Here is a 24,455-nt window from a genome sequence, read left to right as displayed (position 1 = left end):
CTTGTCATTTGTATGTTATTTGTAAGGACCCTTTCTTGCATCTGTTGTATAGCTAGCCCAAATCCGCAACATTGTATCAAAAAAGTTAATGCAGAATGTGCCAAAGCAGCTGGCATGTGGCAGTCCATGAAACATCTGCTTTACTTCATTCAGAAACAAATGTAAATAAACACAACATAAAGTGCCTACTATGCGAGTGTACATGATTTGTTTATAAATCAAAAGTGCCAATGTCTGCGTCCATTGTTTGTTTACAATAGAAAGTAGTTCCTTTATGCACGTGAATGCAATATGTGTATTTGCACATGAGTTGAGTATCAGGTAATATTGCACGATTCTGACATTGGATTCACTTCATAATGCTGTAAGTTCTGCTTACTTTTTCATTTATAACTTTTAGAATTAAATTATTTGTTCAGCTTTATGAAACTTGATGGTTTTGCTTATTTCTGTTATTTAGTTTATGACCATAGAGTCATAACATTAGGATTTGGCAACAACCCCTTTATCGGGGGATATCACTTAAACTGCCACCTAGGTGGGCAGATAACATTTAGTCATTTACCTGGGAGGGCTGGTTTACAAGATATTAGTAGTTCTAAGGTATTATGATCGAGAAAGTATTATTGAAGAAACATTTTTTACTAAAAAAAAATTGGTTTTCTTGAGGGATTACCATAAATACTTACTTTTAAGTGGAGTCCAACTGCATACAGGACCACTCTGGTGGCTTAAGTGGTTAGAGAATTAGCCTCAGATGCTGGAGGTTTCAGGTTCGAACCCTGGCTGAGTCGTATAAAAAACTTATAAAGATGGTACTAACACCTGCCTCACTGGGCACTCAGCATTAAAAGGTTAGCTTTAGGACTAATCAGCTTGATGTCAGGATAATGTGACTGTGGGACATGATGCTATATATCTGGGGCATGATGCCCCAGTGCTAGATATCTCCACAACTGCCACACTGCAGACATTGTAGCAATTATGACAGAAAAAACGGTTAAAGCTACTTTAAAAATCCAATGCATGCACACACACACACACAGAGAAACACACACACATACACACTGCAAACTGCATAGACCAAGATCTGCCAGCAGATCTGGTTCTATGTACAGTGGAACCCACTATAACACGATAATTTGGGTTAAAAAATTGGATTGAGTTGATTTCGAGGTCGCGTTAATGAGGGCTTTTACAGTATTTTACTTTTTTCAGAGAACAACTCATTGGCACATATACGTGTATTCATTCATGTCTAATGTATATGATGAATAGGGTATCAGCACCATTTATTATCGTGCCATCGTGACATGCAGTTGATCCATAATGCATGTAATTCCATTGAAAAAATTGCACACAGATTCACAATATTCAATAATTTTGTCCCAGATCATTGTGTCTGAATTCAACAGCTAATATATATCATGAACAGAGTATTAACACTGTTTACTTGCTGTCTAATATCATACTGTCGGGGCTTGCAATTAATCCATAATACATGTAATTCCATTGCAAAAAATTGCATATATATTTAAACTATTCAATAATTTTGTCACAGATCATTATGTGTCTGTATTCAATGGGAAAAATTGACAGCAAAATTAGCTTAACAAAGACAAAGCATGTGTACGGTTCATTTTCTTCTAGTGTTTATGGTGTCTGTACAAATTTCATACTGCTAAAATTTTCTCATATGCGTTTCCGTGTACATTTATCCATTGTAAATTTCCAATAACTAACACTTGTATGTCTATTCGTTTGAATGACTACAGCAAGAGTAATTAACAATCAATACATGCTAACAGAGCGCATATAACTTTTACTTCAGATTTTGGAAACATCGAAAGAAATGTGTGAAAACTACTATACTAATCATTGCGCAAAATGCAGAGAACGACTTGTGTTTGTGAACTTGCTTTTCCAAAATGGTAAAATATTTTTATAAAAAATAGGAAATTAATAACGAGTTCATAAGCAAACACCATACACATGTAAAACCTGAGAACTAAGTGCAGTAGGCCTGCAATGGTCACAAGTCACTTTTACCAAAAAAAATTAAGCTGAATGCATGTTCAATTTCATACCCTTTCAATTTCCAGCTATTAAAGCAGACATTATTTACTGGTCAACTGATTGCGTCTAGTAACACCACCAAGCCCAGCAAACATATTGGCGGCTTTCATTTTTGATGTTTATTAAATTGTGAGAACCTTTTATCAACCACCGCATTGTCTGCTGCTTGGTTTTGTATGCAGTTAAAGAAGAAACACATGTTGGCTATTGTTTGAACAATGATTGTATACAGAATTAATAGAAGACAATCACAAAGACGACTTACTGGCTTTACTCATGGATCATTAATAAGTAACATTTCCGAATATGTTTATTTTGGCATAACACTTCAAGAACCTGGTGAAATTGTTAAATTTCAGAAGCTATACTACAATCTTTTTATATTCAAATTCATACATGAACTCTTCCCCAAAATGATAATAAACATTGTACACACTATTTCTTGTACTTAAAAAAAAAAATTCTTTCCAATACGAGAAAAATACACGTACATGTTTTTAAAATTTCAGGAACCATTCCACGATCATATTATATTCAAATTCATATGCAATCTCTTCCCCAAAATGGTAATAAATTTATACTGATTCACGTACTTTGAATAAAAATATTTTTTCATGTGCAAATGAATATCCAAAATTTTGGGAGCCATGCCATGACAATGTTATATCCGAATTCACATTATCGCGTTGCGTGTTATGGCGTGGTCGCACTGTAGTTTGATAATAAATAATCAGTAGAACAGTCAACATAGACCCTGATCTGCTGGCACATTGAGAGATGGCATATCAGTGTCTGTATTGTCTTGAGATTGGTTTAAAAATGGGAAAATTTTGATGCTCTGCCAACTAAGTGTAAGCACTTGTCTACCATGTTGAGAATTCTTACTGGAGGATTCACTCTTCAATTGAGCTAAATATTCTGGTCAATGACACTTACATCTCAAAATCTGAACCAGTTAAATTAGCCTCTTATAATGTTTATATATTTGTTTAGACATATTATGCAATTGACATAAAGTGATTTACAAATTCCATGGACAACCATTATTTTTTTATTTAATTAAATTATCAATACACTGGCTTCTGTCCTAGATTCAGCAGTTTGTTTGGCAGGGACTATCCCTATCAAAGAATAATTGTAACCTGATTGACCAAAATACTCAGATTTGTCTTTTGATGTTACTTGAATAAAGTTATTATTATTATTATTATTATTATTGTTATTGTTATTTTCACTCTTTTAGACATGTAAAAAGTGAGTTGGTCACTCCATTGGGTCTGTTGGGAGTTGAGTGTGCGCTTTTTATATCAGGTATTGTAACAGTGTAACAGGCCGTAAAATTTTAATGCCATGTGAATGCTTGTTGATTGCCATTTGTGTGTATCATTATTTTGGTAAAATCAGGCATTGGTTGTCAGATGCTCTTCTTTCAGCTGTAAAGTAATTAAAAGTTACAATAATTTACTTGTTTGCCCATCCAGGCCTTCTGTATGCTGTTGGAGGATATGATGGAGCATCCAGACAGTGTCTGAGCTCTGTGGAGTGCTACAACTCAGAGTTAGATGTTTGGACACCTGTGCCTGAAATGTCATGTCGACGCAGTGGAGCAGGTTAGTTTTTATCTCATCTGCATGGTATGAGAAAATGGTGAATCATGAAAGCAGATGTTGAGACGTGTATCATTGTGCATGGTATGAGAAAATGGTGACACATGAAAGTAGATGTTGAGACGTGTATCATTGTGCATGGTATGAGAAAATGGTGAAACATGAAAGCAGATGTTGAGACGTGTATCATTGTGCATGGTATGAGAAAATGGTGAAACATGAAAGCAGATGTTGAGACGTGTATCATTGTGCATGGTATGAGAAAATGATGATACATGAAAGCAGATGTTGGGACATGTATCATTGTGCATGGTATGAGAAAATGGTGATACATGAAAGCAGATGTTGTGATGTGTATCACTGTGCCAGCAGCGATTACAGCTGTGGCACTGGTGGCACCAGTGTCAAGATTTTGTATTGATGTTTTCTGTTTCTATGTATACATATTGTCTACAATGGAGAAATATCATAGAATGTTTTCAGCCTGCATTTCAAATGGAGAGACACAAATTTTACTTTCCTGGCACTGATGGTGGCTGCAGCAGTTGTGCTAATTAACATTTAGATAGTGTATTCAGATATTTTGTTACAGTGTTTGTAAGTCAGTGTCTTTGACGGTACGTCATAACATAGGCAAAACACTGCAATCCACAGAGCTCTTGTGATTAAATGAAAATATATTTGGGTTTTTTAGAATTGAGGAAATGGATCCCTTTAGTTTAAAATTGTAGAGGATTCTTGTTGCAAACTCTGTGTCACACATAAAGTTTAAAAAATATAAATATTAGATGCACACAAATTTAGGGAAATAAACCCTTACAAATAAAAATAAATACGAAGCACAGTTAAGATAAAATACAAAACACAAAGAAGTTAAAATTCTGCAGAATGTACATAAACTAAAAGATAAAGGTACAAAATATAACATTTTTAAAACATACCCTAATAACTGTCAAATTAATAAAGCTAGGCTTTATTGTTTAGCCATCACTATGGCAATATTAGTTGTAACTGTGGTAATGTTAGCCATTGCTGTGGTAATGTTTGCCATTACTGTCATAATGATAGCTGTAACTGTGGTAATGTTAGCCTTAACTATGGTAATGTTAACCATAACGGTGGTAATATTAGCCATTACTATGATAATGTTAGCCATTACTATTATAATGATAGCCATGACTGTGATAATGTTAGCCATTACTGTCGTAGTGTTAGTGGCTAACATTACGACAGTAATGGTTAACATTATTGTAGTGGCAACTGTGGTAATGTTAGCCATAACTGTGGTGATGTTAACCATAACAGTGGTAATGTTAACCATAACAGTGGTAATGTTAACCATTACTGTGGTAATGTTAGCCATTACAGTGGTAATATTAACCATAACAGTGGTAATGTTAGCCATTGTTGTTTACTGTTAATACTGTTGAATCACTTATTATCTTCTTTCTTTGCCTCAAGGTGTTGGAGTAGTTGATGGTCTGCTGTATGCAGTGGGAGGTCATGATGGCCCATTAGTCAGGAAAAGTGTAGAGTATTTTAACCCTGAGACTGGCAAGTGGACACTGGTGGCTGACATGCACAGCTGTAGAAGGAATGCTGGTTACTATCTTTAATGATGATTTTATTTTTTTATGCTCCATCACATCTGTGGTTTGGGCAGATACTGTTACCTTTATTGTCTGTCCCAATATCTATTCAGCCATCAAGTAGTTTTACATTTAGGTCAGATTCTTCTTCAAATACATTACCAAATCATAAGACCTTAGGAGAACTACCACTACCTCATAAATCCAGCCCTCCCAGATACTACTTTTAGCTAAAGAGAGCTAAGAGCTGTCTGCCAACCAATGTGGTGGTTGAGCAGAGTGATCTCCCCTTACCTATAAGGCTTGGTGGCAATGAGTAAGGATATTCCAGTTATTACTTCAGCTTGTGCGACACAAAGCTTTTTTCACAAGAGACCTCGCCATCCATTTTCGTCTTGGAAGCATACCTATTTCAGTTAGAGGAGTACTTTCACTTCTAGGAAAGTATACTCCATCTCTATTTCCAACTTTTCTCTCTTACTTTCGCTTGTCATATATATATATATATATATATATATATATATATATATATATATATATATATATATATATATATATATATATATATATATATATATATATATATATATATATATATATTAGGGCTCTTGGTCACTTACATGGTAGGCTATTATATCCCCACTGGATTGGTCTGGGCTGCATTAATTATGTGTGCAAATTTCATATACTTTTCAGAACCCTGTTTTGTCTGTATAATTGTACTTCTGGTAAATAAAGATGAGTGTTCTTTGCATGGCATTTTTAGCGTTTTTGCACCATACTTCCATGAGCTAATTGTATACTTGTACTTGATTAGTCTGTCTCTGAGCCTTCCTACTGGTAGTATTATCTGTATATTGTAATTATTTATACTTATATATATATATATTGATATATAACCTTTATTGCTTTATCTGCTATTTTTAGCTAGGTCTTGGTGTCCGGACATTACGCTTCAATGGTTATACCTATCCACAACGTCCTTGACCTCTCCAACCAGTAGTATTATCTTAAATTTGTCTGCTATCACTTATTTTTCCATCTAACCTTCTTTTGGTCAGCTCTGCGCCATATTGATATTCAAACTAGACAGGTGCAGGCATATCGTTTTATGTTTATTAGCATTATACCTGCTATACAGTTTGTTGACATCAGACTGCCAGTTATCACTTACTGGGGCCAACACTAAGCTTTATCTCATACCAATAGTACCTACAAGATGACAGGGCTAGGCCCCTCATGTTTATATTTTCTGCTCATTGTACTTACAGGTTTGAACTATGGGTGGAGCACAGAAATGGGCTTCAAAAGATGTCATCAATCTGCAAGCTGACCTTTCATCCTGTCTGGATTTTTTGGCAGAAAAGGAGGACAAATCGACCTCTCTCCCTTCAACCATGAAGTGCCAGAAATCAACAAGATCAGAAACTGCCCCAGCACCCAAAGCACCTCCTCCAGAACCATTGTTACTAGTGATTCCTATCTAACTTGACTCTATTTCTCTTGCAGAACAATGAGTGAAAGATCTTAACAAATAGCCATCACTTCCCTCTCAATCTACAGATATACGGACAGGTTATGTGGATCAAGGATCCCATAATCTGCCTCATCATTTTGAGTTGGATGATACTGCTCCCACACACTCGGCCTATTTCTGTTGTGATGGCTTAGTCCATGTTCAAGTGATCAGGAGCAGCAACAACATCCTCTTTTTAGGGCTCAATCACACAGCAGCCCTTTTCCCAGTATATCGAAACAGACCTATGTCGACATACCCAGGGACCACTCCAATACATATTCCTCTTCAGGACATCCTTTCTACATGATGCCTCGTTTAGCTCCTCGGACTTCTACAGACATCGCCTCACCAGTCTTCCGACACCCTGTTATGGGAAGAGCCTTCCTTCTCAGTAACAGTCAGGAGGTCACAGTTTCTAATTCAGGAGATACTACAAATTTAGTGAGTGGCAGATCTTGTGACTATTCAGACTCACCTCATACCCACAGGACAGACAGTGATGCTTGTTCTCAAGGAGTATCATCGATTCTGGACTATACGATGTCACATGAAGATTCAACCTTCTGTGCTTCAATTGAGAAAGTATTCTGCCTTTTACCCCCCAGAGTTTTGCCCACCCCACCCCCACACCAACACCAAACTGGACTAGAGTCCCAGCTTCTGTTGATCTTTTTACGAAGAAGGAGGAGCCTGCCTTCAAGGTACTACCGCATACAGGGAGAGTTACAGACATGCTGAACTGTTTTCACCACCAATTGCAGGATCCCAACATTAACAGACTTTTCTTTACACAAAAACGCCTTCCATCTCCATTCCGACAGCATTTCTACCATTGTCACATGCCAGGCTTTCACTTGGAAACCCCAGCAATAATCGGGATATTGCCACCAATGGGATGTCCAAATAACACTCCATACTTATGGACTGACGGGCCTTTGATGATACTCAACATTTAGTGCGCAATATCGTCGCTGTGGGCTCTCTACTGGACTTCGTTTCCATGGCAATTTTGAAACAAGCAGAACATAGCCTCTCTCCTCCCACTGCGACTTCTACAGGGCACATGGGAGTCCATGTCATGCATGGCCTGTGTTTTAAATAGGGTAGTACAGCATACTTTGGCCAATGCCGTCATCACTGCTACTAATCTACAATTGGCTGAACGGGACTCTGTACTAACAACCTCCACCTTTCTAAAGGACCACCATAAAGCCAGACTGCGCACATAACCGTTATCATCCAAGCTTTTGTTTAATAGCTGGATTGAAGTGGTTCATAAACAGGCCACCAAAGAAACAAATTTCCCTGACTCACCACCACAGCATTGTTACAGTGATACTATGGGAAATCAGGAACAGGATCCATGAGCCACCCATAGGATACAAGCCTCTGGAAAACATTCCTATAAGTGATCCACTCAGTGTAAGACACAGCCATCACAAACCAAAGCTAATAAAACACAGAGGGAATCCTTTCAATCATCTCAACAGCCTCCTCCCACTAAAAAATGATGCTGTCTCCAATCCGCCCTTTCCAGACATCTTGGTAGGAGGAAAACTTCTTTTTTTGCTGTTGAATTGGACAAAATTTGCCACAACGATACCTGGACTCAGCAAGTGGTTCAGGAGGGACTCTGCATCACATTTCACACTCCTCCACCGCTGTTGAGAGTTCCATCATTCACCAACATCTCATTGGATCCACTCAAAGCCACTACACTACAGCAAGAAATAGATAACCTTCTTTGGGAAAGGGCTGTAGAACTTGTTTGAAACACTCTCTCTTTGGGATTATAGTCCAGACTTTTCTTGATTCCAAAGGCAAACAGCACTCTGTGCCCTGTCATTGACCTCAGTGCCCTCAGTCGTTTCATGCACGCTTCTTGGTTCTAAATGGAAACACCTTGGCACATTTTAAATGCCATCCAAGCCTCCCTGCAGCTACATCAATAGGAAGTGTGCCTACCACTCCAGTAATAACTGAAATATTCTTACTCATTGCTGCCAAGTCTTAAAGGTAAATTGACATCATTCTGCCTGACCACTATATGGGTTGGCAGACAACATTTAGCTCCCTTTAGGAGGGTTGGATTTATGAGGTAATGGTAGTTCTCCTAAGGTATTATGGTTGGGTAAATATTTGTGAAGAAATATTTTACTAAGAAAAATTGGTTTCTTGGGCACTTTACTGGGGCACTAATGTTACATGAACACATTTCTAGTTTCAGATCAAATTTTAAATGAGCTTCCATTGCATTTAAAATTAATTTGAATAGTACCTATTCTTGCAAGCAAATTTGCAGCACACACACACAGTGTACAAGCACTTGAAGTTTACACCTGTTTTTTTCTCTTTCTTTTTCTTCAGAGAGAAAAATGTTTCTTCAAATGCTGTGTTTTAACAATATGCCAGTATTCATAAGATGCCATTTTGACTTCAGCTTTAATTTGCCATTTAAATGTGAGAAATATAATCCTTTATTATGCATTGGTGTTGGATGGGAAAATTGGTGTTGGATGGGAAAATGGTACCCTCTGGATCAGAGCCAGATTCTGACTCTTGGGTGTCTGATGTGAAATTCTGGTCCTGGGAGTGGAATTTTCCTATACTAAGCCAATGATCATGGAAGCAAAATTTTCTTATTCAAAGCCAGTACATGTAATTCTTTTGATCTTACCTTTGAAGTAGGTACGGTCAGGTGGGAACTGAGTCTATTACAGTTCCAAACAGGGATAAATCTTTGCAGAAATAACATAACATGCAGACTGATATCAGTTGCAGCGTGCTTGTTATACCATACCACTAGGTCAACAAATGTTCCATGAAATGCTGTTGTTGTTCATATTTACAGAACAGTCAAATGATAGATCTACTTTTTAGTGGTATCTTGAAAAAAATTATTTCACCACACTTGCAGATTGAATTAAAAATTCCATCCCTGAGGCGTGATTGCATGGACTTTTTCCCCTTATGTAGGATTTTCCTATTCTCCTTTTCAACTATATCACTATTGACAATGATAAGATCTGATATTGTTGATTTATTTTTCAGGTGTGATAGCTAACAATGGATTGCTTTACGTTGTGGGAGGGGATGATGGTTCCACAAATCTTGGGACAGTGGAATATTATGACCCTAAAAATAACACATGGACCTTATTGACTACCGGTATGATGACAGGGAGGAGTTATGCTGGTGTAACTGTCATTGACAAGCCTACTCTGTAGCCATTACATATCCAGCTTTTTTCATGGAACAAAAAAGATCCGAGAAGAATCTCCTTCCTTTTTTTGAAATTACATCATTTTGATCATATGTACACATTTTGTAATTTGGTGTCCAAGTTATATTGTGCAATAACCTCAGCAGAAAGAAAAATAATGAAAGAAATCAATTTGTACAGTTTGACCTTGAGAAAAAGTTTTCTTTTCTTAAAAGGAAGCTTTACGCTTTTACTCTGTTAGTTTCTTTTCACTTTGCTCATGTACTTGTTCATTTCGCCTCTGTTGTTTAGAACATGGGGCTTATGTGATGGCATCAGTCTGTACATGCATGCATGTGTAATGTCACCTCATTCTGCCAGCACTTTTTGAGATAGAAATGGCAGATCTTTGGAAATTATTGGGATAGATCATTGGTTTTGAGAGTATTACTTAATGTTTGATTAACCACTAGAGGAGAGGATGGTGGGGGAACAATGAAATGTGGAATCAAAAAAAAAAGGAACATTGTGTGTTTGCTTCATATTCCATATATTTTATACAACATCAAATCAGCAGTATTTTTCTTTGACTTTGAAAGATTGATGCAGAATTTTTTTTCAAACTGGGTTAGTTTTACTGCTGTCAATAAAAATTAGCAAATTTTAATTTTGTATAAATTAATTTAAATAGTTTAAACTTATGTAAAAGTTTATGTAATGTTTCTTTGTTACTTTTTCATGAACAACTTAACATACAAATGATTTATGAAAAATTAGCATCATATAAAATCTACACCCTATATAATATTTAGCTAAATATTCACAGTTGGAATGTCCAGTTGATTCTGACTATCCAAGTATTATTTTGACATTTTCAAGTTATAAATCATCTGAAAGAAATATGTTTAATTATTTTCAGTCATTATATACAGCTTAAAAATGCTATGCCTAGGTACAGTTATGGCCATAATGTTGGTTGATATAAAAGATGTATATTTATAAATGTCAGTTTTCAGATATTCTCAAACACTTGTAAGATTCAAGTTCACCGCATCGTTTATGGACTATCCTAATGTCAGGCTGTTTTCAGCTGTAAACAGTCTGCAGAAGTTGCTACATGGAATCAGGTGTCACTCTTACGTTATTTATTCTTGATTATATTCAGTATTGTTAACTCTCCACCTCAAGGTAGAGTTAAGATGTTATACCATTGCAGACATCATTTGTCTGCATTAATACAGATAAAAGCTCACACACATATCATAGCACCATATCCCTGGAGGTTAGTCTGAGGTTGCTGACTTCATTTACATGTATTAGTTGTAAATATTTGGCTGAATTTTATGTTTAGATCAGGTAGTTTTGCACACCGTATAAGTACTATTATACCTAAAGTCATGAAACTTGGTAAGTTGGTGCATCTTGATGAGTTCTACACCTTCAGCATAAAAATAGATCACTAGCCTGTATTTAACTCTTCAGCAACTTTGGTTGAATTTTGTGGTTTATGTCTATTTCTCAAGCTCTTTTTGTACTATAATAATCAAATATATGATTGTAGGCATCTCCATTAGTACTAGACCCTTACAACTAATTAATCTAATTTGCATTTCACATTTCAGTGACTTGGGTTATGTTTTTGCATTTAGCTTATAATCAGATAGGTTATTAAAGTCTGTATACATCCTGTTATTCCAAAATTCATGAAACATGGTGAGGGGATGCATCTTGATGAGTACTACATCTCATCACAAAAGTAGGTAACTGGCTCATATTTTATGCTTCTCTAACTTGGGTTCATTTTAAGCTCTGTTCATGCCAGAATCATAAAAGAAGATGAAGGTCATGAGACCTGCACTTCTTATTTTATTGACTTGTGTCATGCTTTTAGTCCACATTAGTGTTTTATTTACTGTATAATACGTTTGTACCTGGAATCCTAAGCCTTGGTGAGATGATGCACATTGATGGTTACTGAACCATTATCATAAAAGTAGGTCACTGTGACTCATTGCACATTTCACAGATTTTGGTAAAATTGTTATGTTTTGGTAAAGGTACACCCTTTCAGAAGAGGTTCCTTGTGAGTTATGTTTCATCTTATTGGCTTTAAGTTTTTGCATTAACTCATAACCACATTAGTTTTGGGCATGTTACATGCATACCAACCATCTAGAATTATGAAATTTGGTGTGTGGATGCATCTTGATAACTTCTATATCTTTTTTTATAAAAAAAAAAAAAAAGATATCTCTGTAACCTATATTTCATGCAGCAGTGACTTTGTTGAAATTTTGTATAAGAGGTCATTTATTGCATTCTGTTCATTTATTGGTTGCTGTTTATATTTCAGTTACGAAACTTGATAATTGTGAACATCTCTGTTACTACTACACCCTTAATGCCAAAGAAGGTCACTGTAATCAACTTTTCGTGCTTTACATGCATGGGTTAAGTATTTGTGTTTATGATCACATAGATTCATCCATGTTAGACCTATAGCCTGCTCAGAAGGCCTTTTGAGACCAGTGCAGTTTGAATCAGGATTAAATATTTTATTGAGTGTTAAACTTTCCATATTCATAACTATACATTGTATATAGTAATTTGTGATGCTGAACAGGTTAACTGTGTATTGTACATGTCTATGAGTGCAATAATTAGATGAGCAGAGTAAGGAATCATGTTAACTCAGTTATTAGTGTGCCAAATTCATAACAATAGGGTGCGAGCTTGGATCCTACCTTTGGACCAGCCAAGGTCAGCTACATTGGTGTGTTCTTGGGCAAGACTCATTATTCTAATTGCCTGTCCAGTAAATAACCTACTTGTGTTGATGAACCATACAGCACCAAACCAAGATGATTGAACTGTATGCTGCATGCTTTTCATGTGAGTACTCACAAGTAATTGGTAATCAAGGCATTTTTTGATGAATGAACTATATTTGTGCTGCTGGCTGTCACTCAAATGTTATTCAATGCCTGTGACTTTCACTCAGTAAAGTTTGGCTGTCACTCCAATGTTATTCAATGCCTGTGACTTTCACTCAGTGAAGTTTGGCTGTCACTCCAGTGTTATTCAGTGCTTTGAACTTTCACTCAATAAAATTTGGCTGTCACTCCAATGTTATTCAATGCCTGGGACTTTCACTCAATAAAATGTGGCTGTCACTCCAATGTTATTCAATACCTTTAACTTTCACTCAGTAAAATCTGACTCATGCCAATGTTCTTCAGAGCTTAGTAAAATATGGCTTGGTGTGGACTATGATAATAGCTTGTCATGCAGATTTGAAAAACAGTGATTAAAAAAGAGAATTATGCAAGAACAATATTAATGCCTGACTTTTATAAACTTATCATTGTACCTCTTCTTTGATATCCTCAAAAAGAATGTTCTTTTTTAATTTTGTTCATTTATGTGTGTTTGTGTGATTTAGATTTTTAAAGTAGCTTTAACAACTTTAATTGTGTTGCTATGATGTGTGCAGTGTGGCTGTTTATAGGGATATTTAGCACTGGGGCATTATGCCGCAAACATGTAGCATTATGTCCCACTCAGTCACATTATCCTGACACCAGGCTTTGTAGTCCTAACACTAATCTCTTAATGCTGAGTGCCAAACAAGGCAGCCGCTAGTACCATTTTTATAAATCTTTGGTATGACTCGGCCAGTGTTCGAACACATGACCTCCTACAGCTGTGGTTGATGCTTTAACCACTTAAGCCACTGGAGCGGTTTTTATCATTTATACCTTGTCACAGCAGGTAGATTGATAGTTGGGTAGTTGGAAGGCTTCACAGTATGTCAGCACAAACTAATGCTGATTACAAATTAAAAGTTTAATTTTTCAATCATAAAAAGTTATATTGTAACAATAAATATTTGCCAAAAAAATCGTTAGTTAAAAAAGTCTGAATGTATTTTTTGTATTATAATATTTACAATGGCTATCAGAGTCTAGAAAAGTAGAAGTGAGCTATGTAATCATTGATTACTTGGTTATTTATTGCAGAGACAATATGTACCTTGTAAGTTTTACTAGGTTTAGCAACAAACTCAAATGTTCTGCGCAGAGTTGAAAATAATTAACAGTTGTACAGAAAAAGATTTTGTGCAGCAACTGGTGTAGACCCAGCTTCAATTGTGATATTTAAATTTTAACTGATTAGAGGATAAACACAAGTGGGTTAACTGCTTATAATGTTCATTAACTTATGACAGGGAGTACTTTGCATGAACTCCTATGCAGCTCAGATACTTTGCAGTATTCTCTGCAGAAATATTTGATAGTATTGGTGTAGGCATCAGTAGCATCACTAAAATGTTTTCAGAAACACATCTTTATTAAAGTGAAAACAAAATTGAAATATAAAAGAAAGTACATATATTTACTTAATATCTTTATTAACCTAATTTATGTTTTCATGCTAAAACTCATCATGTTTTTTTAATTAAAAAAATATATATCTTGATTTTCTTAAATTATCATAACTCTTTACTGTCACATTAAACAGTCATTTAGGCACAGTCCTGATACGCTGTTAATTACATGGTAATTGAGCACCCTCTGTGACTGCCTGTTCATCAAACTCTTTTAATCCGGTTATGGTTGGAAAAATAACTTTTAAAATCTGAAGAAAAAAATGAGCAGAAAGTTTATAAGAAAATGTACAATATTTACCAGATTCCTAATTAACAAGGAAAAATTCTGTATTCCTAATTATTAACAAGGACTATTCTGTAAGAGTCAAGATAGTGAAATATTTTTAAATTATAAGAACTAATATAACACATTCTCTTTCATTATCAGTATGTTTTATATGGTTTAATTTTTTAAATGCAGAGAAGCTAAAATATTGTTTAAAAGTTTAAAGTGTTTTACCTGCTGTTGGTATTAGGTGATTAATGTTGAAAACATATTTAATAAATGAAGAAATAATGCAAAACTAGTTCTTTTCATGGTTTCAAAACACGCTCAGTTTGAAAATTAAAATTGCTCCATTTCTTGGATAGATGAAAAGAAATTCATATGGCAGCACCCAGTTAACAGGGTTCATAATTCATTGAAAACTTTGAAAGTGCTGGATTTGGGCTTTATTAATTCAAGGCCTCGAAATCAATGAAAGTGACATAAAGTCCTTGAAAAAATTCTCTGCTCTTATTTTTAACCATTTATTGTCTTACGGTTGCTGTAATATAGGCATGATCATTGCTGATCCTGCTCTGTTGTGTTGCTGATCTCTGAAGTTTCGGCTTTTATGGTTTATATTGCTTGTCATTCCATATGTAATTTCACTCTCGTCGTCTATATCTGAGGTCATGGAAATTTATTTTTGAGGCCCAGGAAAGTCCTTGAATTTCCAGTGAGTCAAAGTGTCTAATACCTGGTTAAGATTTTAATTTGATATATTTGACTGACCAAACTATTTAATTTTCAAGCTCAGAGTATACTATGTAGATGTAAGAGCTACTTATAGATGCCATTATCATTCATGAAATTTTACTCATCACATGTATCTTCAAGAAGATAGCAACAATAACTACAACAAAAATAAATATGACTACTACAACTACTAGTGTTAATACTACTACTACTACAACACCCCCACCCCTCCCCCGACTCACCTGTTGTTAAATAGATCTAAAGCAAAAGTTAGCAATATGGAAGACTTGCTATCTTATCTAATGATTTCCATGCAAGGGTAGGAAATCTTCCTCCCTTCTTTGTTGAAGCATTCTATTTATTCATTCCTTTAGGATTTGTTCCTTCATTGGAGAAATATGTCTATCAGAATCTGATCCTCTTAGCCAAGTGAACGTAGGGCTAGTCAGGTACCAGTTAATTTTACATTTTTCTAAAGGTGATGTCTGTTTCAGTGAAATAGCACTAAGGATTATACTACCTTGAAAAGTTTGTCACACCTGTTGAGCTGGTAGTGAAAACAACTGAAATATAACACACACTACTAGCTGACTTAGTCATCACAGGGCAGTCACTTGACCATGTCATGCAAAGACCAGCATCAAAGGTCACAATGGCAGTAAGGCCAAACCAGGTACAAAAGATAATGCCAAAGTGAGTGAATGATTATAGTGGATTATCTTAATTACATACCCCAAAATGTGGAAATGTCTTAAAAGTGATGGAACTAGGAATTAAGTGACATAATGTTTCTTTCATACAATAATTTTTAAAGGTTTTCAGGAAACATATAAGCATATCGACACTAGTGCATATTGGTGGCATAAGAAGCATTGCAGATTATATATTGTGTTGGGACTGCAGCCATTGATGGCTCAGGGGAGAACACAGTTTTGTGATTCATTTAATAAGTCCACTCGTTAAAGAATAATATGTGGGTTGTACAAATATTAATTGCTTTACTGTATTGATTTCAAGTGTAAATTAAGTTTTATACTTAGGAGATTGTGATTCAGGCAATTTTTGAAGCACAATTTTCAGTTCACTTTTATTCATAAGTTACCAGTTATTATGGACTCAACTGGATTGTTGTTACAAACCACTGATTTTAAAGACCAAACAAACATTCCATACACATGAAGATGATAGAATACATTTACCCATCAGAAACATGTGCATGAATTTAAATAACTGGTGCCTTACTTGAAAGGCCCCTTGCACAAGAGGTAACCACTTTTATAAGGCCACCATGCTAAACACCAAAATAGTATACTTTAACCATTATGTTCCTGCTCTGGTGGCCTAGTGGTTAGAGCATCTGCCTCAGATGCCGGAGATTGTGAGTTCAATCCCCTGGCCAAGTCATACCAAAGACTTACAAAAATTGTACTAACAACTGCCTTGCTTGGTGCTCAGCATTAAGAGGTTAGTGTTAGGAATGGTTGACCTGGTGTCAGGATAATGTGACTGGGTGGGACATTGTGCTACATGTCTGCGTCATGATGCCCCAGTGCTAGACATCACTATAAACTGCTGCACTGCAGACATCGTAGCAGTATGACTGAAAAATTGTTAAAGCTACGTTAAAAATCCAAATCACACACATAATGGACACCCCTTTAATGCAGCCACCTTTTCATCACTTGGGGTGGTCTAATAAGTGGGAGACCACTGTGTATTGATAAAAATGCCTTTTCTGTGTGCATGATCATGAAAGTTGATACCCATTGAAATATGAGTTGACTGATACATTGGATGTACGCAGTATTACTATACAGCAGTTTACTGCAGTACTATATGCCATGGTACTTTTCACTGTACTGGTATGTTGGTAGTTTCCATCATTAAGGAATGTATGGATATTCCCAAAGATTCTTGTAATGATATTAATATTAATGTTTTCATTATTCATGACAAAATAGTTTTTAAAAGTATCCTTTATTACAAAAATGTTGTATTAGTCACAAAGTAATGAATATGACAAATATAATTATATTTACAATCCTTTAATCGCAGGTTTGATACATGTCACATATGCCAGAAAATAAAATACTGTCAAAAATTAAAGAGCCAAATCCAACTTTTGGAAACATTTCAGACAAAAAAACACCTGCTTATCATGTTTTAGTTATTTGCTAGCATATATGATTGTGCCAGATATTTGTATTCCTTTGCAAGACTGTGAATCATCCTACCATTTTAATTGTGCCAAATATTTGTATTCCTTTGCAAGATTGTGAATCATCCTACCATTTTAATCAGTGCACTTGTTGTCTCTCTGAACTTTTCATAATTTCTGAGTCCACTAAATATATTCTCATTTGTTGAGTAAATGTGTTTTGTTTACTTGCCCTCTCTGATAATTATATTGCCCAGGCATTGGCATCCCACTTAAAGTTTCCCAGCCTATCATATCAACAGTGTAGTTAGAAGACTGTAGGCTGTATATTCAACATTTTTCCTATTTTTTTATCAGTAGGTTCTCTAATATCAGCATGATGTCATTCACAAAATTATCTGTAGTGTAAGCCTTAACCATCCCACTTTGGTCACAGCTTTTATATTACACCATGTACAGCAATTAACATTGAACATACGCATAGCAAATTCATCTACTGCAAGGTACTGCTTATTTAATTGGTGTGGGGGGCTGTGATTTTCTTTTGAGTTGAAATATTTTCTTTTCTTTCAATTTGATAATTCATATTTTGTCAGATAGTATCTTGGATAGAACATGATGTTATTTTGCTTTAAATCAGAGCAAAATATTATTTCCTGCTATTGACAGAATGTATTTAAGCAAAAATGTCAGACCCCTGGCCCAGAACATGAAAATTGGTCCATATATAATGGTAGTACTGCATACTGTAGTATGTACATTTTGATGTACAAATATTTCATGGTACCCAGCTCAAATATACATTTTTGAATAGATTGTTTTGATAAATGTTGTTTGACAAGTGTTAATCATTTTATACCACCCATAAAATTGCATCCAGATTATGTACACCAGGCCAACCAGTCCTAACACTAACCTCGTAATGCTGAGCGCCAAGCAGGCAGCTGTTAGTACCATTTTTGTAAGTCTTTGGTATGACTTGGCTAGGGATCGAAGACACGACCTCCCGCATCCAAGTCAGACGTTCTAACCTTTACGAAGTGATTTATCTTGTGTAAATTTCTTCTCTCGGCCAGGGATTGAACCCACGACCTTCCACATCTGAGGCAGATGCATTAACCACTAGGCCACTGGAGCGGTTAGATTATGTATAGGTCAGTTCGATCAATGTATTGGCAAGGAAATGTTTGAAATGGACGTATGTCATGTTTAACACCTCCCAATGCATGCTGTGGGTGTAGAATAGGCCTGTTGTGCTCACCCACATGTCATAACTAACCGTTTTTCCTTGGGATGTGTCCCAAGGTGTCCCAGCTGAGATTTTGCCCTGGGATGTGTCCCATGATGATGTCGCAGCTGAGGTCATGTCCTGGAATGTATCCCATGATGATGTCCCAGCTGAGGTCTTGTCCTGGGTTGTGTCCCATGATGATGTCCCAGCTGAGGTCTTGTCCTGGGTTGTGTCCCATGATGTTGTCCCAGCTGAGGTCTTGTCCTGGGATGTGTCCCATGATGATGTCTCATCTGAGGTCTTGCCATGGGATGTGTCCTATGATTATGTTCCAGCTGAGATTTATTTTAAAAATTGAGGTTTTCTTTATTTTAAGAATTTGACTAATTTTTGGCTTTTTAATTGTTTTGCTTGTATTTTTTGAGATACCTCAGTTTTGTGCTGATATGCTCTTAAACTGTATACATATCATTCAGGTTGTATTTTTAAACATCAGGAAGTTATACAATTTGTGACTTGAATTACTTGTAAAAGTAGAATTGTTAAAAGAGAGGATAATTTGTGATTATTCTTGATAAAATTTTCTGTGTAAAATTTATTTAAGAAAGTGTTCTAAATATGATTTTATTTTATTTGTTGATGTGGGAAAGTATTTAATTACTCCCATAATGTTACTTCCTTTTTTTAACAAAATTTACGCTGGAGTATATATTGAATACATTTGTTGGAGAACAGATCTAACTGTGTATTCTGATTTTTTGTATTGTTGATTTAAAATGAGGGAAAAGAGGAAAAAGATTAATTAAATTGGGCAGGAGATTTGTGAATGTAATTCCCTCTACAATCAGAGTTTCTGGTAGCATCTTACACCTATCATTCCGCATCTATATGGATTTTTCCATTTATTTCCATTCCAATTCAGATTCCTTCAATTCACTCTTATGCTTACATTTGTGACAAAATTAACAAAGCATGTCCAACTGAGAGGATTGATTTCTCATTTGAATACTTTCCTTGTTCACGTTAATGAGAAAAAAGAAGCTCCACTACCTTTTAAATCCAGTAATCATGAAAAGACAAAAAATTTAGTCTTTCCTTTCTGTGTAACATATATAGACAGAGGGACGAAACTCTTACCTGTTATTTCCCTAGGTTAACACTAGGTAGCTGTGGTTGTTTTTTTGCTGGATGGGATCAGCATTGTAACCTGTACCACTCAAAATCCAATAAATATTGTGTCGGTTTTCAGCATCCATGTACAAAGTCAGTATAGCATTGAATGTAAGGATATTACTACATGTTTTGATTTTGGAAATGTGTTGATAATTCTTGAATATTGTGACACTTGTTATGTTCATAATCCCCTGGCACAAACAAGTGTTTCCTACCCATGTAGAAAGGCCACCTGTCTAATACACAAATTTCAGATTTACACCTCATGAGCAAACATTTATTGTTATTTACAAATAGAAATCTCACAGTTATTATTTTATTAATTCATTACATTAACATTTACTTTAAAATGCTGATAAAGTACCAACTTTAATCCATACCAAGAGGTAATCCATTTATCCATACAGCTTTGATGTCAGATTTTGGCACTTTGATAATTACAAACTATTACTATCATCAATAATTATCAAGATAACAAATGCCTACAGCTGAGAAGTAAAATATTGCTCAGCTCCAGTCACTGTGACACCTGGATGCCATACAGTAAAAATTGGTATATCAGCCAGTGTTGCTTTCCATTAGATTACAAGTGTTTATAAAAGGGTACCAGACTATAACTAGCCTATCACATGGCAAACTCACTTCCTTCATAAACATTGACCATTTTGTCTATAATAGTGACATAGATATTAGAGTTCACTGTAATAGCCACAATTTATTTTGATGGCAATGGACTGTATTAAATGCATGGTATTTAAAACCATGGAGGATGACATGTGAACAGCTTGTACCAAATGTTCATCAGATACAGCATGCAGTGTTTGTGCATCATGGTACGAAGATATCTGGTCTGTAGGACTGAGAAAGGATTTCCAGCGCAAAGAGAGACACAGCAAGCCCAAACGATGGAATGTGATATGCAGAGTCAACAGCCTTATAAATTGTCACTGTCCAATGTAATGGGATGCCATGATTATTTTAATCCCACCCCACACCACCCCATATCGAAATTGATGATAACAGTGGTGATGGTGACCATTTACTTAGCTTGGTATCAAAGAACAAGGGGTTGCAGAATTGCCAGTCCTGCATTCTTCATAGGCATTATGTAGTCACAGAAGAGGTGACTAGTGCAAGAGGCAATAACACATTTGCAGGCTACAGGTGATTTTATCTCCCGCAGTTCTCCAATGATGGCCTGGAGCAAATGGAGATTGTCTTTATTAGGTAACCCAGATGTTGTCAGTCCTGCTATCCTAATGTAATTGTGATCAGGTTATTTATTCAAAGGAGAAATCAAATTGTTTTGAAAATATGTGTCTTGAATAATACTAACCTTATCCCATTACAATCAAACCCTCCCACACAACTGCATATGCACACAATTTTGTTGATGTATTTCTGAAGCTGAAACTGACTAATCAACCATAGCCATATCATGGTGGACATGGGAAGTAATAGTTTAGAGTTTCTTCCCTTTGTATGTTATATAGATGGGTTAGATAAAAGTTTTCATCTTCATGCAGTTGCTGGATTTGCAGGTTAGATGAGTTTCTTTCCTAACACTAATGGTTGGGCAGGTATTCTCAGAGAAACCTAATTTACTAAACAAATTGTTATTTCAAATTTAAAGACTTCATTGAAATACTGATTTAGGGCTATTCCATTTAAATTTACCTGGAATATGGAAGGAAATAACACTTTTTTTTTTATTATACCAGATGAGCTTATGGAATGGCCTATTGTCCTTAGTTTATCTGTCTGTTACTGCTACTCCTTCAAAGTAACATGGAGGAATGCCATGAAACTTTACACACATCTTAAGGTCTAGTTTGTCCTAAATGAAAACAATGTCACTTTGACAGCCAGTAAGGGTGGTCATATTGACTTAGGGTTTTCACCAAAAAACCTTTTATGATGTCCAGTTGGCTTTAAATGAAAATGGTGCCTATCTTACATCTAATATGGCCACCATTGTGTCCATCTTTAAAATCTTGTCATTGCTTATGTATATCAGAGATGATTTGTACACTGCATTTGAAAAGAAGAAATGATCTTATCTTGGATTCCATAAATCCTGAAAATTCTTTTCAGCCAGTTTTGTGGGTACCACAAACCTAGTGTTGCATGAGTTATGATCTGGCATGTTCATATAAACTAAAGTCAAGAAACCAGTCAGCTAAAACAAATCTATTGGAACCTAGAACATGATGAGTAAATAACCAAGAAATTTTGAATATTGCCTTCAAGAGTAATGGGGATACCAGTGTAAGCTGAATCCACACAATAATTAATTTAAAAATAACATAATTTTAAAAAACACAAAACAAAATGCCTTACCAAAACAAGTACATGATTATCACTGAAGGAATTCTATGGTTCTAAAGTATCTCAAGTTAAATGATTTTTATTAAAATAGGTTTCTGTTGGCAGCAGCTGGTTGTTAAGGTTGGGGAAGAACATGTTAAATAGTTATTTTGCAGATTGTGAGATAAAGTGAAATTTATTACTATTTGTGAAAGAATCCCTCTGAATGGAATAGGGCTTATTTTTTAGAACTCATATTTGGACTAGTTTTCATGTAACAAAGTTTTAATAATTTTGGGGGCTTAAGCAATAGTAATAGTTGATCCTACTTTAAAAAAAAGATGAATACCTAGATGCTTCTAGTTACATTAACACATGATAATTCACATTAGGTAATTGCAGTTAATTTTTTTATAAACCTATTTTATGTGTTGCTTGCATTCTGTCCAATGTAGAGCTTTTGATGAACAAAATTGGGAAACCAATCATAGTCTAATATAAAGTTAAACTTGTATTAAGCAATCACCTATGGGAAATAAGATTGACCTTTTATGATAGGTGGTTGCCTAATAGAGGTTTATTTTTATAATATTTAGGTGTAAGGAAAGTGGCTGTTTTAGATTTAATTTTATTGCTTAACAGAGGTAAGCTCTAATACAGGTTCAGCAATAATTCACAAGTATAAAGTCCAGTTTGAGTAATTCATTGTCTGATTTGTAAATATGTTGCTAGTAGTAAGAAAATGTTTAAGTGACATTATCCTGGTTGAGTCACTTTCTGGAACTTTATCATCACTGTATGCAATATGTCATTTGTGATATTAGAAACAGAATCTGTGATTGTCTGCCTACTTAGTTTGATATCTAGGTTGTGCAATATATCAGCAGTTATACTTAATAAGTCATTCCCCAGCTTGCAAATAAATTGTAAATTTTCTTGTGTTTTGAGTTTTGTAATGTTAATTATATTTAATGCTTTTAATTTTATTATTTAAAAGTACCTGGTATAAATATAGTCCCAGATAATTAATGGCTCCAAGAATAGTCTGAATGTGATCTTTTACTCTTCTTTCATTACATGGCTAAAATGTGCTTCACACTTATGGTAAATTTTTATTTACCTTACCTGGCCATAAAACCATGTGAGCTTATGGTATGGTCCTGTATCAAGCATGTGTCATGTGTTAGCTGCCATCCACATTTACTATTTCAAACATTCTTCTTTTGTAAAAAGATAAAAATAAAACCTACTCTGCACATTTCAATCAAATTTGATAGGAATGTTTCTTGAAACATGCTTTACCACAATTAAGTTGAGAGCATTCCTCAAAGCATTGGTGTGGTTTCTATAGCAACCATTTGAAAAATGTATTTTCAACTACTCCAGAATGGCTGGGTTGAATTTGATCAAATTTGGTATGAATGTTTTATTGGACATTCTGATCAAAATGTCTGGTTGGCTTCCCTAGGAATGGTATGGCGTCTGTAGCAGTGATATGGAACATGTATTTTCTTCATCAAATGCATTTGCCATTCACATTAATGTCAGGAATTATCTTCCGCTGCCTTCCAAATCCAGTCTTCCCAGAAAGATAACAGAACTGTCTTTCTCATCTGTATAGAATATAAATGAGGAAAATAAAATCAGTAAATCTTCCAAAATACTACAGTAGTACCACTAATTTTCATGGAGCACCAATGTTTAGATTTCATTGTGCCACCAATTTTAAGACCCATAAGAAAAATTGACCAGCAATGATGAAAAAGCCCCCTTCCCCCAATTTCTTACTGTGCTTCATTCCTAGAGTGCAACAGAGCTTTAAATAAAACATTTATGTAATCCAGTAATCATATATCAGTTTTATGTGTGTTTTATTTTAAACATTTAGAAAAGAATTTTTAAGCATTTTATTTTTTTGTTTCGGTGCACTCATATAGTATCTGTTAGCTGTTGTCAAAAAATTGTAATCATGCGGAAAGCACATCTCATTTTATCAATGCTTAATGAAGAACATGACTGTAAAATGCTTTAATTATTGCCTGATGCCCAAGTAATGATGATACCTTAATTACATGTACAGCAGAGGATTAAATCTCACACTTAACTGCCTTTTTTTAACAAAACCACTGAATCAACTTCTTGTCAATCACCTCTACTGGTACACAGATATTTTTCAGGTAAATAATCATGAAGTTGTTTGTTA

The 24,455-nt window shown here is 35.2% G+C and overlaps 1 protein-coding gene across 1 annotated transcript in view; it reads left to right on the top strand.

Annotated features, from left to right (window-relative positions):
* LOC149805960 (kelch-like protein 3) overlaps nt 1-23,188 on the top strand; it is a 66,025-nt gene extending 42,837 nt beyond the window's left edge. Inside the window, exons 10-12 of the mRNA XM_089950752.1 lie at nt 3,558-3,686; nt 5,145-5,285; nt 9,843-23,188. Coding sequence (XP_089806878.1) covers nt 3,558-3,686; nt 5,145-5,285; nt 9,843-10,018 — 446 coding nt within the window. The 3' untranslated portion in view covers nt 10,019-23,188. The remainder of the gene's footprint in view (nt 1-3,557; nt 3,687-5,144; nt 5,286-9,842) is intronic.
* The last annotated feature ends 1,267 nt before the right edge of the window (nt 23,189-24,455 follow it).

This window comes from Sinohyriopsis cumingii, chromosome 2, assembly GCF_028554795.1.
Source record: "Sinohyriopsis cumingii isolate HCF-2022 chromosome 2, ASM2855479v2, whole genome shotgun sequence".
Classification (NCBI taxonomy): domain Eukaryota; kingdom Metazoa; phylum Mollusca; class Bivalvia; order Unionida; family Unionidae; genus Sinohyriopsis; species Sinohyriopsis cumingii.
The sequence above is the reverse complement of the archived record's forward strand: the minus strand, read 5'-3'. Positions and strand labels throughout refer to the sequence as shown.